Below are 14,929 nucleotides of genomic sequence, written 5' to 3' on the forward strand. Positions count from 1 at the left end.
GTATCCCTTTCCCTCCCACTCTTTTCATTTCTACCATCCTTAAACCCCTTGTGCCAGTGAAAAATTTAATCCTCAAGCAGTCCGGAGCATTTCATAAGTGTCATAGTATTTTTGCCCACTTTAACGCAAAACTTTATTGTATAGTGAGCTTAAAAAAAAAACACATTTTGAAAATTAGTCACTTGTAGCTAGCAGTGTTTCGTAGGGTGTGTTCAAAATGCCTGTTTCAGCTGTCTCCTTCAATCTGGAATAAAAAAGTGGCAAGTCAGCTTATTAGATGTATAATAATATACTAAAACAACAATCTAGTGTCGGTATAACTGCATCTCTTAAAGAAGTCACAAAATTTCTACACCTCATATGTATATACATACAAATATATATATACTTAGCCCAAACATTCTGTGTACAGAGTTGTATAGTGTTGTGTCAAACTGTCACTAAATAATGTAATATAATATAATATAAGATGAGGTTCGGACCAGTTCGCCCACAGAAGTTGGATTTTCTCTGTTTTGATGGGATTCTTTTCCAATTTGTATTTTCACCACAGCCTTTGAAATAATGGGGGTAGGTGGGAAGCTTTTCATGAAAAAATTTTTGGAAATTTATTATTTTTTTTTGCCCAACCCCTCCACCCACTACCCTTCTGGACCGATTTTGACCAATTCTTTTTTGGCCTTATGCACTTAAAAACGATGTGAGAATCCTTTTTCGTTAAAAAAAAAACAGCAAAAAAACTGAAGATATTTTTAGGTAAAAAGGTGTGTAATTTCAGGAAAATTTAGCTGTTGTTTCTAGCACATCCGACGACCACCTGGTATCTCCCTCGTTTCTCCACCCACGGTACCAAGCGAGTTCGTACGCGCGCGCGTTTGTGTGTGTGTGTGTGTGTATAAGAAAAAAACATTTACTAACAGGAAAGTATTCTATTAAAAAGTTTTGAAAATTTGATTTTTTTAACCTCTCCCCCACCCCGTTTATAATTTTAAAATATTGATAAGCCTATGAAAGTCATTGCTAGGATTTATCCACAGTCGTTTAAAAAAAGGTATGCTTCTGTTAGTAAATACGTGTTTTTCTTACATATGTACTCGCGCGCGCATACAAGCACACAAGGACTCGGTTGGTGCGACGGGGATGGTGGTGTTAAAATTTTAAGTCACCGATATTTTTGTGTTGTTGCTTAAATCCCAGCAATGGACCACTCTTGAGCTAAACAAAACCCGTGTGTTACTTCCGCATCATCATTCCATTAAATGTGTTTCTGGGAAGAAAAATATTGAAAAACATCAATACATGTCAGATTGGCAAAGAAACGAAGAAGGTACCAGGTGGTCGTTAGATGTGCTAGAAACAACAGCTAAATCTCCCTTAAATCACAGTTTTCCGTCTGAAAAAATTTTCATTTTTTTTTTAACGGAAAAGGCACCCACCATCGTTTTAAAGTGAGTACTGCCCCATCAAATTGGACAAAATCGATCTGGAGGAGGCATAGGGGAGATGTGGTGGAAAATTACCATCAAAACCGAGAAAAACCAATTATGTGGGCGTCCTGATCCAAATCTCCGCCTAATATCTCTCTCTCTGTGTCTCTCTCACACACACATTTATATATATGGTATCTAAACCATAATACAAATCAATGGATTACTTCCAGCTACCTTGGCTAGATGTGGTGGCTGCATGGACAACAGTGTTGACCAAATAAACCTGATCATTCATTCCCTGGTAGCATCATTGCTACGCGATGACAGAGACGTATACTGTTGTACGGTGCAGAAATCATGGTATTAACCTCCAATCGTCAACTGACGAAGAGAACGACCAGATTGCAAGGTGCTCGTAAAATAATAAAATATGACCAGTGTGTGTGTGTGTGTGTGTGTGAGTGTGTGTGCGAGCGCGTGTGTATACACATACACACGTAATACACACACACATAATATATAATATACATACATGCACATGCATATATAATATAATATAACATAACATAAAGGATTACATTATCCAAAGTCTCCCTCCCATTTTAAGATCTTTTAAGACTGTAAAGGAAGATTTAGTTGCTTTTTTTTTATCTAGCAGATCGAATGACCATGTGGAAAATCCTTTATTGGCTACGCTTAATAACTATCAATATCTATGTTTTCATTCTCCCGCCCTCTCTCTGTATCTATCTACTCCTCAATCTGCGTCCACTCCACCTTTCTTCTTTTTCCCTTTCATTATCTCTCGTTCTGTCTGTCCGTCTCTCCTTTTCTTTTTCATTCACTTATCCTTCTCTCTTTACGTCAGCTCTTTTTTCTTCGCCTTTTATCAGAATCACACACACACACACACACAATTACATACATACACGTCTACACTCAACACACGCATACACCCAGTTACGCGCACATATCTAGATTTAATCATACACGAGTTTATCTACACCCAATCACTCACGTACATTCACATATACACGCACACACCCATATACTCAAATCCTCTCCTACATGCAGACAGACACACGCATACATTTCTGCATTCAATGATAACACGCGCACACATACATTTACACCCAATTCCCCACAGACAGACAGACAGACAGACACGGGCACACATACAGACACACATGCACATTTTCTACATTGCACCATTTAGCTGCAGTGGCAAAGATGACTGACGAAAGACCAGTGCTGCACAGTCGTGTAGTATGTCTTTTAATAGTGAGTATTTTCTCAGCAGCCTTCAGCGCTGAAGTTTTTCGGATACTGGAAGACAATGTAACCGACGTAACCAGCTACACGACGACTACCACCACAAACAACATCATTGTTATCAACAACAACAACAACAACAACAACAACAGTAGTAGCACCCCCACCACTATCATCAAGAACAAAAACAAAAGATGTAACAGTACAACAAGCAAGAGAACTACCACTAACACAGACAGTAGCATTAACAACAAAAAGGACATAAGTAGCACCTCTGAATACAAAAACGTAGAGTTCATTGTCGTCCGAGATGAGAGCGATGACAATGGTGCAGAAAAGGAGATAATTATAAAAGCTGATAGCAGTGGTGAAACTGGTGATGGTGGCTCTGATGCTGGTGATGGTGATAATGTTGGTGGTCATCATTGGCAGAACGGCATCAGTGGTACCAACAGTAAAAGTGGTTATATCATTGTTACGTATGATTACGGGAACAGTAACGCCAACAACAGAAGCGGTAGCTTCAAAGATAACAAAGGTAGTTCTAGCGGGAAACATAGCACAAGGGACCACGGCGATAGAAACAACAGCAACAACAACGACAGCAACAATATAAATGGTGAAAGCAATAAAAGAAACATCAACAGTAACAACAACAACAATCACAAAAACATCATTATCAGTGATGACAGTAGGAATGAGAGCAAAAATATTAACCACAACAGCAACGAACCTAATAGCAAAAGAAGGAAACACAAAAGCCCCAAGAACAATGATATCAAGAAAACAAAGAAAAAAGTCATTAATAGCTTGGATGAAATTGTCAGTGTCAACAAAAGAAATAATAACAACGGGAACAATAGTGTTAGCAGTAGCAATCACAACAACAGTAAAAATAATTTTAGGAGGAACAACAGAACTAACTATACCAATAAGAGCAATAACGATAGAAGCTATAACAATTACAGCAACAACATCAGTAGTATCGAAAGCAGTGGCAGCAGCAGCGGTAGTAGTAGGGGTAAAATTAATCATGACGGTAACATTAATAACTATGGCAACAACAGTGACACAAGTTTTAGTAAAAGAATCAATTCACGTAGGAGAAAACATAGAAGCATTAATAGAGATGATGGGGACATTAGTAATGTTGCTGCTAGCACCAGTTATAAACGTTTTACCATTAATATTGGTAAGAGTAATGTTAGCAAAAGAGTTGGCAAAAAAGTTAAAACTAAACGAGACCTTCAGTTTCAAGCCACGCAGGGCTACAAGGCATCCAATAATTGTGATAGCACTCCATCATTCCATGGCCAAGACTTGGCGCTGAAAAAAAGTTTGTGTGAATATGAAGCATTCATACAAACCGTCATGAAATGTCGGAATATACCAGCTGTTTCAGTTGCTATGGTGAAAAATGGTGAGATTTTATTATCCAAAGGATTTGGATTAGCAGACAGAGAGAAAGGCATCCGGAATGACAAGGAAAAAAAATTCTTCATTGGATCTGTCACTAAAGGATTCACAACAACACTACTTGCAAAGCTGTTATCAGACACAACTAAGTAAGTGTTAGAATTTTTGTAACTTTTGTTGTTGCTTTGCTGTCGAATTAGCCCAGATTAAAGAACCTATAGTCAAATGTATTGAGACATAATGTGCTAGAAGTACCTTATCATTTGTATACTTTGTTTGCATTATTGTTTAATTCCAGGGTAAGCCTTGTTTAGCACTCTTATGATCAAAGGTATCAAAGCGTATAGTCTAGTGGATAAGGTATTAAGGTTTATAATTATTAAGTCATGGGTTAAATTCTCAGATTGAATGGCACATTGTGTTCTTGAATAAAGCACTTTATTTCATGTTGCTCTGGTACATGCAGTTGAAAATAAGTTCCAGTGGGCACTTTGGAGTGGATGGATTAGGGATTAACACTGATAAAATGGTGTTGAGTTCAGGACGTATACCAGTCCATCACAGAGTTAACCCTTCAGCCTAAACATCTTGAAAAGCTCCTGTTTTATGAATTTATAGGCTTGATGTAGAATTACCATCAAATATGTTCCAACTGTGACAATCCTGTTTTTTCTTTTTTTTTTTCATTCAAACATAATGTACCTTAAACTACATTATCCACTGTGCTCTTAGTTGGTGTTGTTGTAACCATTGCCTAACCCCAGGTAAACTCTTATCCAGCAGACCTAGAATCAAAGTTATTCTAGCTGTGACTGATCCCTCTTTTCTTCAATCATAGTATATCCATAGAACTACAATATCCACTGCATTTCATCTTGATATTGTAGTTATTGATCATCTCCAGATAATCACTGATCCAGCAGACAAAGACATTCCACCTGCCAAGACCATCCTATTCTTTTTATTTGAAGTTATTATGTCTTTGATTGCATTATTTCAACATCCTCATCTAGCAAAATTATTATCAAAGCTTTCCAACTGTGACCATCTTGTTTTTATACCAGTAGGGTATGATTTGAAGAAAATTTAGCTGCTATTTTCATTGAGAAAGATTCTATATAGCCATTTGTCTAGTATCCTTATTGCTAGATTATGCTTGTTAGTAAGTTATCAAAACTATCATGTCACCCTGTAAGTAATATTTATCAATATATGTTTTCTTTCATATATTTCCCATGGACTATGAGATAAAGATTTTAGGCCACTGCCACAGAGTTAAAAAATCCAATCTTGCAATATCCACTGCTTTGTGTTATTTGTTTGATAAGCCACTTGTAACTATGTTTATTCTTGAGTCTGCTTGACATCATTTCTAAATAGCTAGTGATAGAAATAGCATGCAGCTGTCAAAAAACAAACTCTGCAGTAGCATTGATAGAAATAGTAAAACATTTTGATTTTATTTTTTATGGCTTATTTAAAAGGAAGGAACACTGCTAATGGAAACTATAGGAGAAGTAAATATCTACTGTATCATTTCACAAATCTCAGAGGACTGCAAAATTGTATGAAAATTCTGGATGAGTAGGAAAATCTAAAGTATAGTGGGAAGTTCTTATGTGAGACACAATAAGAGTGATGTGAGTAAGAGAGATAGATGACTTAAGTCAGCAATTTGCTAGTTTAGATGAGAAGGCAGGCAACAACTACTCTGAGTATGTGGATCAGAGGTTGAAGTATCATATTTGATGGTATAAAAGGTGCATGAGAATATTAGACACACTGCAATTCCAGCAGTGCATATTCAGAAAAAAATATTAGTGTATTAAAGGATTAATGTAGGTCTAACTTAGTATTTAGGAGCTAGGGGGAATTTTTGAGACATTTTGGGGAGAAAAAGTGTATATGCCATTAAAAATTGTATATGCCATTAAAAATACAGTATGCTGAAGAGTGAATCTTTGTAAATCAATTGGATGGCCTGCTTCTGTGTGCAGCTTATGACAATTCTATGTGTGTAATATAAGTAGTGTCCCAAGTGTTGGGTAGTACTCCTTTCTGGGTTTTATTCAAGTGTTGTAGAGGGTCTGCAAATGTTGTAGTCTGCTGAAATATTTCTTGAATCAGAAGCCTTTAGAATATGGTAAAAAGGTATTTGTGAGTGTGTGACTGCATCACTTGTGTGGGTACTGTGTGTTGGCTTGGGTCCTGGCTCCTAAAAGTTGGGCTTATATTACATGCTTTAATACTCTAGAAATTTTTTCCTGAATATGCACTGCTGAAATTACAGTGTATATCTAATATGCCTATGCATATTTTATGCCATCAAATATGGTTCTTTAACCTCTGATCCACAAATGCACTGTTCACTACCTGCCTATTCAATTGCGATAAACAGAAAACCTCACAAAGAACAACATGGCATGAACCCAGTGGCAGGACTCATAACCAATTTGACTTCATCCTTGCACCTCAAAAGTTCAAGTCCAGCATTGACTAGGATTTTCTCTGATGCAAATATCAAGTGATCATAGTTTGGTCCTAATGACAATGAGGTTCAAACTGAAAATAATTCATAAGAAAAGAGCTACACATATTCAATTTGACATAGACAAGCTGAAAGATCTCAGGGTTGTGGCAGTGTTTGAGGTGACAATGGGTGGCAGATTTGCAGCCCTTTTCTTTCTGGAAGATGATATAGACTCCCTAACTGACAACATCAAGGAAGCACTTCAGGAAATGGCTGTATAATGTTATGGAGAAGGGGAAAGGAAAAAAAAACACACACTGATAACATCTTGGTGCTACATGATTTAAAATGGAACCTGAGGAAGTTCAAGCTAATGGGTTAGGAGGTAAGTCAGCAATGCAACACCATGAATAGGAGAATTAGAAAGAAAACGAGGGAAGCCAAAGAGGAATGGATAGTAGACCAGAAGCTGGAGTTAAAGAAGGGCAGCAGCGAGGTTGCTTATGAAACCCTCAAGATTATAGCAAAAACAAGGAAACACCACAACTATCATTTTTCAAATATGTCTACAATTTTTTTAGGTAAATGTGTGTAATGCAGTATCTGTCTGTAATTGTGGTTATTGTTGGATTGTGAAAATTTTGATTTCATTTCTTGGTGGAACTCATTCAGAAGTTTGGAAAAGTGATTTTGCTTTCATTTTTTATTTCTTTTTTTTTTTGGTGTCTAGGTGTGTTGTGATGATAATTGATAAGTAGTGCCAGGAAAATGTGGAGAATTGTGGTACTTAAGGTGTGTGGAGCAGAAATTAATGTCTAGGGAAAAATTCCTGTAGTAGTTAACTAGGTGGAGTATGTGTGTGTGTGTTGATGTGGTTTGTTTAAAATGTGCAAAGTTTAGCTGTGAAGAAATTTTGTTTTCTCATTTGTTATCTGTGCAATTATAGGGAAGTCTGTCTGTCTGTCTGTATATATGTGTGTATGGGGGGGGCATGTGTGCGCATGTGCACATGCATACGTTTTATGTTTGGATATATGTTTTATGCTTGTATGTACACATACATGTATGAGAGGTCAATTGAAAAAGCAATGTTTGTCATTAATACTTTTGGAAGAAACAAAGGGAGGTATTTAAAAAAAAAAAACATGCACATTTCATGCAGAAGTTTAGTGAGTTGCATGAAAATGCACAGCCAGTATAGTGAATGGGGGCATCTTTATCTACAAAATCTGTGGATGTGTATGCTTATCAATAATTGGGCTCATTAGTTACCAAGTGGAGCAACAAGTGTAAAGTATAAATTTGTTTGAATGCACAATGCTCTTAATGGTCAGTGATGGTCTTCCTTGATCCAAGAGTGGACAACTATCATGTATGTATGTATGTGTGTATGTGTGTGCGAGTGTGTGTGTGTGTATCATTATTCAGTTTTATTTCAAGATTTTTTGCCAATAAAGAAAGAGCTGGTTTCTAACCTAGATCCAAAGCACCCTCATTGGAATTTCAACATGAACAACAAGGTATTTTTGTTTGTATGTATGTACGTACATACGTACGTATGTATGTATGTATGTATATATGTATGTATGTATGCACGTATGTATGTACGTATGTATGTATGTATGCATGTATATGTGCAGATATGCATGTTTTGTTTTATATATGTATTCTCATACTTATAGTTGCATATATAGACATGCTCATATATATTTAAATGATAAACTTCTGGAAAGTTTTACAAAATTTTACATTTCCAGTGATAGCTTGAATCTGTAGTCTTCAAATCAGCTCTCTCCTTTCTGGTTTTGAGAAGCCTAATTTCTCAAGATTGGTATTTAAGAGGTGTGTTACATATCTCAGTGTTCCAATAATTACAGGTTTAAACCTGAACTTGTAATCTGGATAGAGTAAATGCAGATTTCTCAAAAGTTCAGCCTAGGTATTCTCTTTTTCACTGATCTTCAGCTTTATGTTAACATCTGTTGGGCAGCTAATTTCCTCAACTGTACACAGTTTCTCTTCTATCCCAAATCATTATATCAGCTGTGTTGTGTTTACATTTTATTGAGGTTTTCACTGGTACATTCCACTAGTATTCCTTTTTATTATGAGTGGCTTCTACCATACTGTGGGTCCTTATTTCTTCATCCTCAGGGTTATCCTTCTGACAGATTTCATTATAGAGTGTCCTAGCTACAGCATCATGTCTTATTGGTAGATAGTAACATGATGACATCTTTGGACAACTGCTTATGACATGGGTGTTATCTTCAGTGTTAACTCCACAAAATCTGCATTAGTTGTCACATTTTATTGCTTTTCCTGCATCTCTATCCCTTTTGTGCATCAAATATTTGGTTGACATTTTCTGTTCCTGGATTGCAAACACATAACCTTCAAAGTAGGAAGTAGTAATCTGACTATTGGTCCATGGTAGACTGCTTTGATGATAATGTTACTATCATCTTGGAGCTTTCTACTAACATATCCATGCATAGTTTTCTGGTCATATATGCTCATCCTTTCATCTGATGATATATTGTGGCAGAGTTGTGCGACTTCTTTGGGCATGTATTCTAGGTTATCAGACAAGGAATGTTGCTCAAGGAACTGCCTTCCAAGTCTTATTATGTTATCAGCATCATGTATGCAAACCTGGTCAAGGGATGCACTTTGACACTTGGTGGTTAAAAGATGTTGCCAAAGGGATATGATATGACATTCATGTATGTATGTGTGTGTGTGTGTGTGTGTGCGCGTGTGCAGGTGCATGAACACATGCATGCATGCATGTATTTATTTATTTATTATATTAATGTTAAGGAAAAAGAAATTTCAGTTGTGGAAGCAAAACTTGGAATCAAAGTGCCTTAAAGTTAACTTAGAGAACAAAGTTATTGTAAGAGGAAGAAAGTAATAAACCACTAATCCTTTTGAGGAAATACGCCTGTTCAATATGTAGAAAATGTGTAGGTAGAGATTCCATCCAGAGTACCCAGAGCAAATTATAAACATATTAGAGGTGCAGTGAATCTCAGAAAGGTTTATAGAGAAAATGGATTTTGTGAGTAGCAGATATGCAAGAACAATAAACACTAAGAATACATGAGAAATAGATTTCCTTGAATGCCCAGGAGAATACTTGAATGCCCAGGAGAATAAGAATACACAAGAAATAGATTTCCTTGAATACCCAGGAGGGTCCTTTGAGGTAGTAGATAATTTCTGAGATATAGTTGATCTAATTAGCAGTGGAGGAGGATGCTGAAAGTATAGCTGCTAGAATAAGAACTGTCTGGAAAACTTCAGAGAGCTTATACTTTTGTTGTAACAAAAGGTTACCTTCTTGGAGTGAAAGGTAGATTGAATGGTGCTTATGTACGAACATCTATGTTACATGGTGGTGAAACATGGGCTGTACATGCAGAGGACATGTGAAGGCTAGAAAGAAACGAAGCTAGAATGCTCTACTGGATGTGCAATGTCAGTGTACTTGTATGACAAAGAGCAAATAGAAAATTGGGCAAAAGAGGCATCAGATGTAATGTGCAAGAGAGCAGATTGCAATGGTATGGATTTGTATGAATGAGGACAGCTGCATAAAGAAGTACCACTTGCTAAATGTAGATGGAACCTGTGAAAGATGGAGATTCAGTTACTTGTGAAATGAAATTGTGAAGAATGAACTGCAGCTGTTGAGCTTTGTGGTGGAGATGACAAAAGACTGAGTATATTAGTGATTTCTGTCTTTGGGAAGATCCATCTATCTAAGCAAAAACAAGATCCTACTCAGTATCTTCCCTTGCTATTCTATTTCCCTCTGAATGCCCCGTTCACCCTCTCCCTTTACAACCTTCATTTTGCTAATAGTAGACCCATCCCATTACCTCTGTTCATCTCCCACTATTTCCATCCTTATGTACTTCTGACTTCATTCCTGGCATAGTGCATTTCTCTTGCCCCAATCCCGCACATCAGCCTGAACTACTCCTGCATCTGTTACCTTTCTCCCCAATTAATGTTCATGATTGACCATACTCCTTCCCATGTTCATCACTTGGTGCATTACTTCCTATCCAGCTACCACTCCTCATACTAATGTAATTACTTACCCGCTCACTCTGTCCAATCCTCTGCATTTCTTCTTTTACCTATACCTTCCAGTATCTTGAAGGTGTTCTGTGATACATCCTCACCACTATCTCTCTCTCCCAACTGGGATAACCATGTGTCTTTCCTACAGCAAATACCTGTTCATCATACTTTAACCTCTAATCACCTGGCATAAAGCCACTTCCCTCAGTACTACTCTCCACCTTAATTGAGGAGTCTTGTGAGTTACTTGCAGACCTAACCATTGCTGGTTCTAAATAAAAAAGAGGATTCAGGACATTCTGTAAACTGGTTGATGTTAGGAAGAGCATCCAGCTTTAGAAATCATGCTGAAACAGACACTGGAGTTTAGCACAGTTTGCCAGCTTACCAGTTCCTGTTGAACTGTCCAACTCATGCTAGTATGGAAAAAAAGATATTAAATGGTGATGATAATGATAATGATGATGACAACAACAACGACAATGATGATGATGATGAAGATTATGATGATGGTGTACTTTATGCTTCTGTTGTAACATAAGTTTTTAGTTTATAAATGTCATTTATGACTTTTGTATATTAAAATACAAATTATTATTTATGTTACAAGGCTACTCCCATTGAGGAAGGATCTGCCTTGTCTGATTTGTATATATTTTAGAATGTAAATATTTCTGTGTTTCCTGAATTTTTGCTCCATAAATGATGTAAATGATATTTTTTTTCAGTTCCATAAAAGTATCTTTTATATCATTAGTGTTCTATTGCAGAATTTTAGTTATTTTTATCATATTTTCAAAGTATTTTTGTGAGTGAAGCATCTATTTTTAATGAAGCTGTATATTTTCTTGGTAGTTTATAAATGTTTTTTTTTTTTGGTAATGTAAGTCATTCCTGTTTATACATATACAAAACATGGATACACACATACATGCTTACATACAATACATACATACATACATACATACATACATACATACATACATACATATGAAAGGATAACTCTGAGGAAAAAGAAATAAGAATCTACAGTATGGTGGAAGCCATAACCACTCCTAATAAAAAGGAATACTGGTTGAATGTACTGGTGAAAACTCAATAAAATGTAAACACAACAGTCCTGATCTAAGGATTTGGGATAGAGAGGAGAAACAGTGCGCAGTTGTGGAAATTAGCTGCCCAGCAGATGTTTGCCTAAATACCAATCTTGAGAAAAGGAGAAAGCTGATTTGAAGACTTTGTAGTCTTCAAATCAGCTTTCTCCTTTCTGGTTTCAGGACTGTTGTGTTTACATTTTATTGGTTTTTCACTGGTACATTCAAGCCATCACTGGAACTGTAAAAATCTTTAAAACCTTCCAGAAGTTTATCATTTAAATATATATGAGTATGTCTAGCTATGCAACTATATGCATGAGAATACATACATAAAACAAAACATGCAAATCTGCACATATACATACATACAAAAACATCCTGTTGATGTTGTTGAAATTCCAATGAAGGAGCCCTGAATCTAGGTTAGAAAGTAACTCTTTCTCTATTTGTTCCAGTAACAGCAGACTTTTTGACCACAGTCTAGTTCCCTACTGGGTGATGCAGTCCTTGTCCCGAGTGATGACCAATCTGGTATAAGTTTTGGCTTGTTATTAAAGTATTGATGGTGACAATAAGAGATGGGTCTGTTTGTTGAAGTTCAAATTTTTGACATGACATCCTTTCCTTGTTCTTCGAATGGATATATTTATCATATTGCAGGCTGATAGATCGAAAATTGCCTCTATTTGTTCTGGTAGCTATGTTTCTGGGCATAACTGCTCAGTGATGTTTTAAACTGAGTGACTAATTTGCTCCTTTTTATATTCGTTTGTGGGAAGTCATCATCATCGTCATCATCATCATCATCATCATCATCATCATTATTATTATTATATTATTGTTAATATTATTATCATTTCTAATATTATGGGTATCTTTATTTCTATTATTCTTAATAGTAGTAGTAGTAGTATTGTTATTATTTTCTTCTCATTATTATTATAGTTGCAGTGATTGTTTCTATTGTTTTTACAACCATCCTTCCTTTTCTCTTTGTTATTTTCTTTATTTTATCACTAAATATTTAAAATTCTACACCAGAATTACAATTAACTTGTCTATTGTAATTTGATACTGGAGATTGTAACAAGCGGGATCACTTGTTACTATCCACATCACCCTTTTTTCCTTCCAACTATTTATTTTCACTTTCTTCTTCTTCTTCTTCTTCTTCTTGTCCCCCTCCTTCTCTTTCTCTCATCTCCTTCCTCTTCTACTGCTTCTTCATCCCCTAACCATACTTTTACTTACTTTGGCACTGACACTGTACTTGCCCTGTCAATCTTTTCACAGTCTATTTACATTTTCACATTTATTTGCTTTGTTTCTTCCCAATATAAGCAAAAACACAATGTCTGATAGATGCACAATGTAAGAACCCACCTTTGATGCAAGACTGAAGCAAAGTCACTCTAATGTTTAAAACCACAAATATCATGTAAATTTTCACTTGGAACTTTTGTGTGAACTGGTGTTGAAAGGAAAGTTGGTACAGAAACAGTTGTAACTGATCATTAAAGATGTTGAAGTCGTTCTTTATCTTCTTATTTGTATTATATATATATATATATATATATATATATATATAGTTATAATTTTCTTTCGAAACACATAGACAGCGTAGAAGTGCTCAAGTTGAACCTGAGGCATAGATAAGTATAATGGATACAATAGAAAAAGTTCAAATCAGGCAAAATACAGTTAACACATATCTAAATGGGTTTAATTAAGATAAAAGTAAGAATTGTCCAAGCTGAAACATATATTGATATATTAGAGATATAAAAATATAGAAATATATGAATAGTAAAAATATACATGGACACATAAATATATGGGTATACAAACATAATAATAATGAAATATAGATAAAAATAATAATGGAATATCGATAAAAAACGTTTTTTTTTTAAATTAAAGTATGGTGTAGAGAAAATAATAGGCATTAAAAAGAGTTTTGGGTTGCATGTTAGAAAAAAATAAAGTATTCCAATGATTGTTTCTGGAGTTCATTCGTTCAAAATAGCAAATGAATCTTAAGATTCATTTTCAGAGAATGTCTCCTTCATCAGGGAAAAATGATGTTTACGCTGGATATGCATTCAGTTCTTTACCAAGGTATGAGATAATTGGATGCTTTTATAGAAGAGTGGATATAGCTATGCAAATAATGGAAGTCTTTATGAGGACTGATGGGAGTAAAATTAGATTGCTTACTGTCTTTCTTAAAATTTATATTTGTATTGGCGATATATTGCTATAAGTGCTAGGATGTTCAGTTGTGCAACAGAAATTACTAGGGCTATTGCTAAGTGGATTCAGATTTAAATCATCTCAAGAAAGTTGAGTAGCATCTATGGTTGCATGAATGAATAGCGTCAGAAAGTTTATTTAAAACAGTGGAATTATACATGTGAAGGATTGTATGATTCTTTTATGCACATTCAACATCTGCCCGTAATCGTATTATATGGTGGGGCCTCATCCATAATAGACCAAGATAATGTATAATTAATATTCTGTAATTTTAAGTCATGTATATATCTAGCTAGTGCCATTGAGATTTTATATTTTAACTTATTGAAAGAATTTACATGTGTTCTATATCGTCTCTTAAAGTCTATAGCACTTCCTACTCTAGCTTGATGTTTGTCATTTGCCACACTGCATTCATAGATTACATTTTTACGTAAACAGAAACCAGTGAGTGGACATAATTCAGGAGCCCTACAATTACAGGTTTTTGCATTCCTATCTATAATTTTTGTCTTATTAATATTATTTGGATTTATATGGGGTATCTTATGGAGTATCTCTTTTTAATATCTATTATTTTCTGTATACCATATTTTAATTTTAAAAAAACGTTTTTATCTATGTTATATTATTATTTTTATCTATATTCCATTATTATTATGTTTATATATCCATATATTTATATGTCCATGTATATTTTTACTATTCATATATTTTTATATTTTTATATTTCTATATATTTTAATATCTCTAATATACCAATATATGTTTCAGCTAGGACAATTCTTATTTTATCTTAATTAAACCCATATAGATACGTGTTAACCATAATTTGCCTGGTTTTAACTTTTTCTATTGTATCCATTATTTATATATATATATATATATATATA

At 35.1% G+C, this 14,929-nt stretch overlaps 1 protein-coding gene across 1 annotated transcript in view; it reads left to right on the top strand.

Moving 5' to 3' along the window:
- Positions 1 to 2,128: 2,128 nt before the first annotated feature.
- Positions 2,129 to 14,929, top strand: part of LOC106870707 (putative uncharacterized protein DDB_G0282133) — a 29,866-nt gene continuing 17,065 nt past the window's right edge. The window contains exon 1 of the mRNA XM_014916874.2: positions 2,129 to 4,267. Within this exon, the coding sequence (XP_014772360.1) occupies positions 2,661 to 4,267 (1,607 nt within the window). The 5' untranslated portion in view covers positions 2,129 to 2,660. The remainder of the gene's footprint in view (positions 4,268 to 14,929) is intronic.

The sequence above is a fragment of the Octopus bimaculoides genome, chromosome 16 (genome assembly GCF_001194135.2).
Source record: "Octopus bimaculoides isolate UCB-OBI-ISO-001 chromosome 16, ASM119413v2, whole genome shotgun sequence".
In the NCBI taxonomy this organism is placed as follows: Eukaryota; Metazoa; Mollusca; class Cephalopoda; order Octopoda; family Octopodidae; genus Octopus; species Octopus bimaculoides.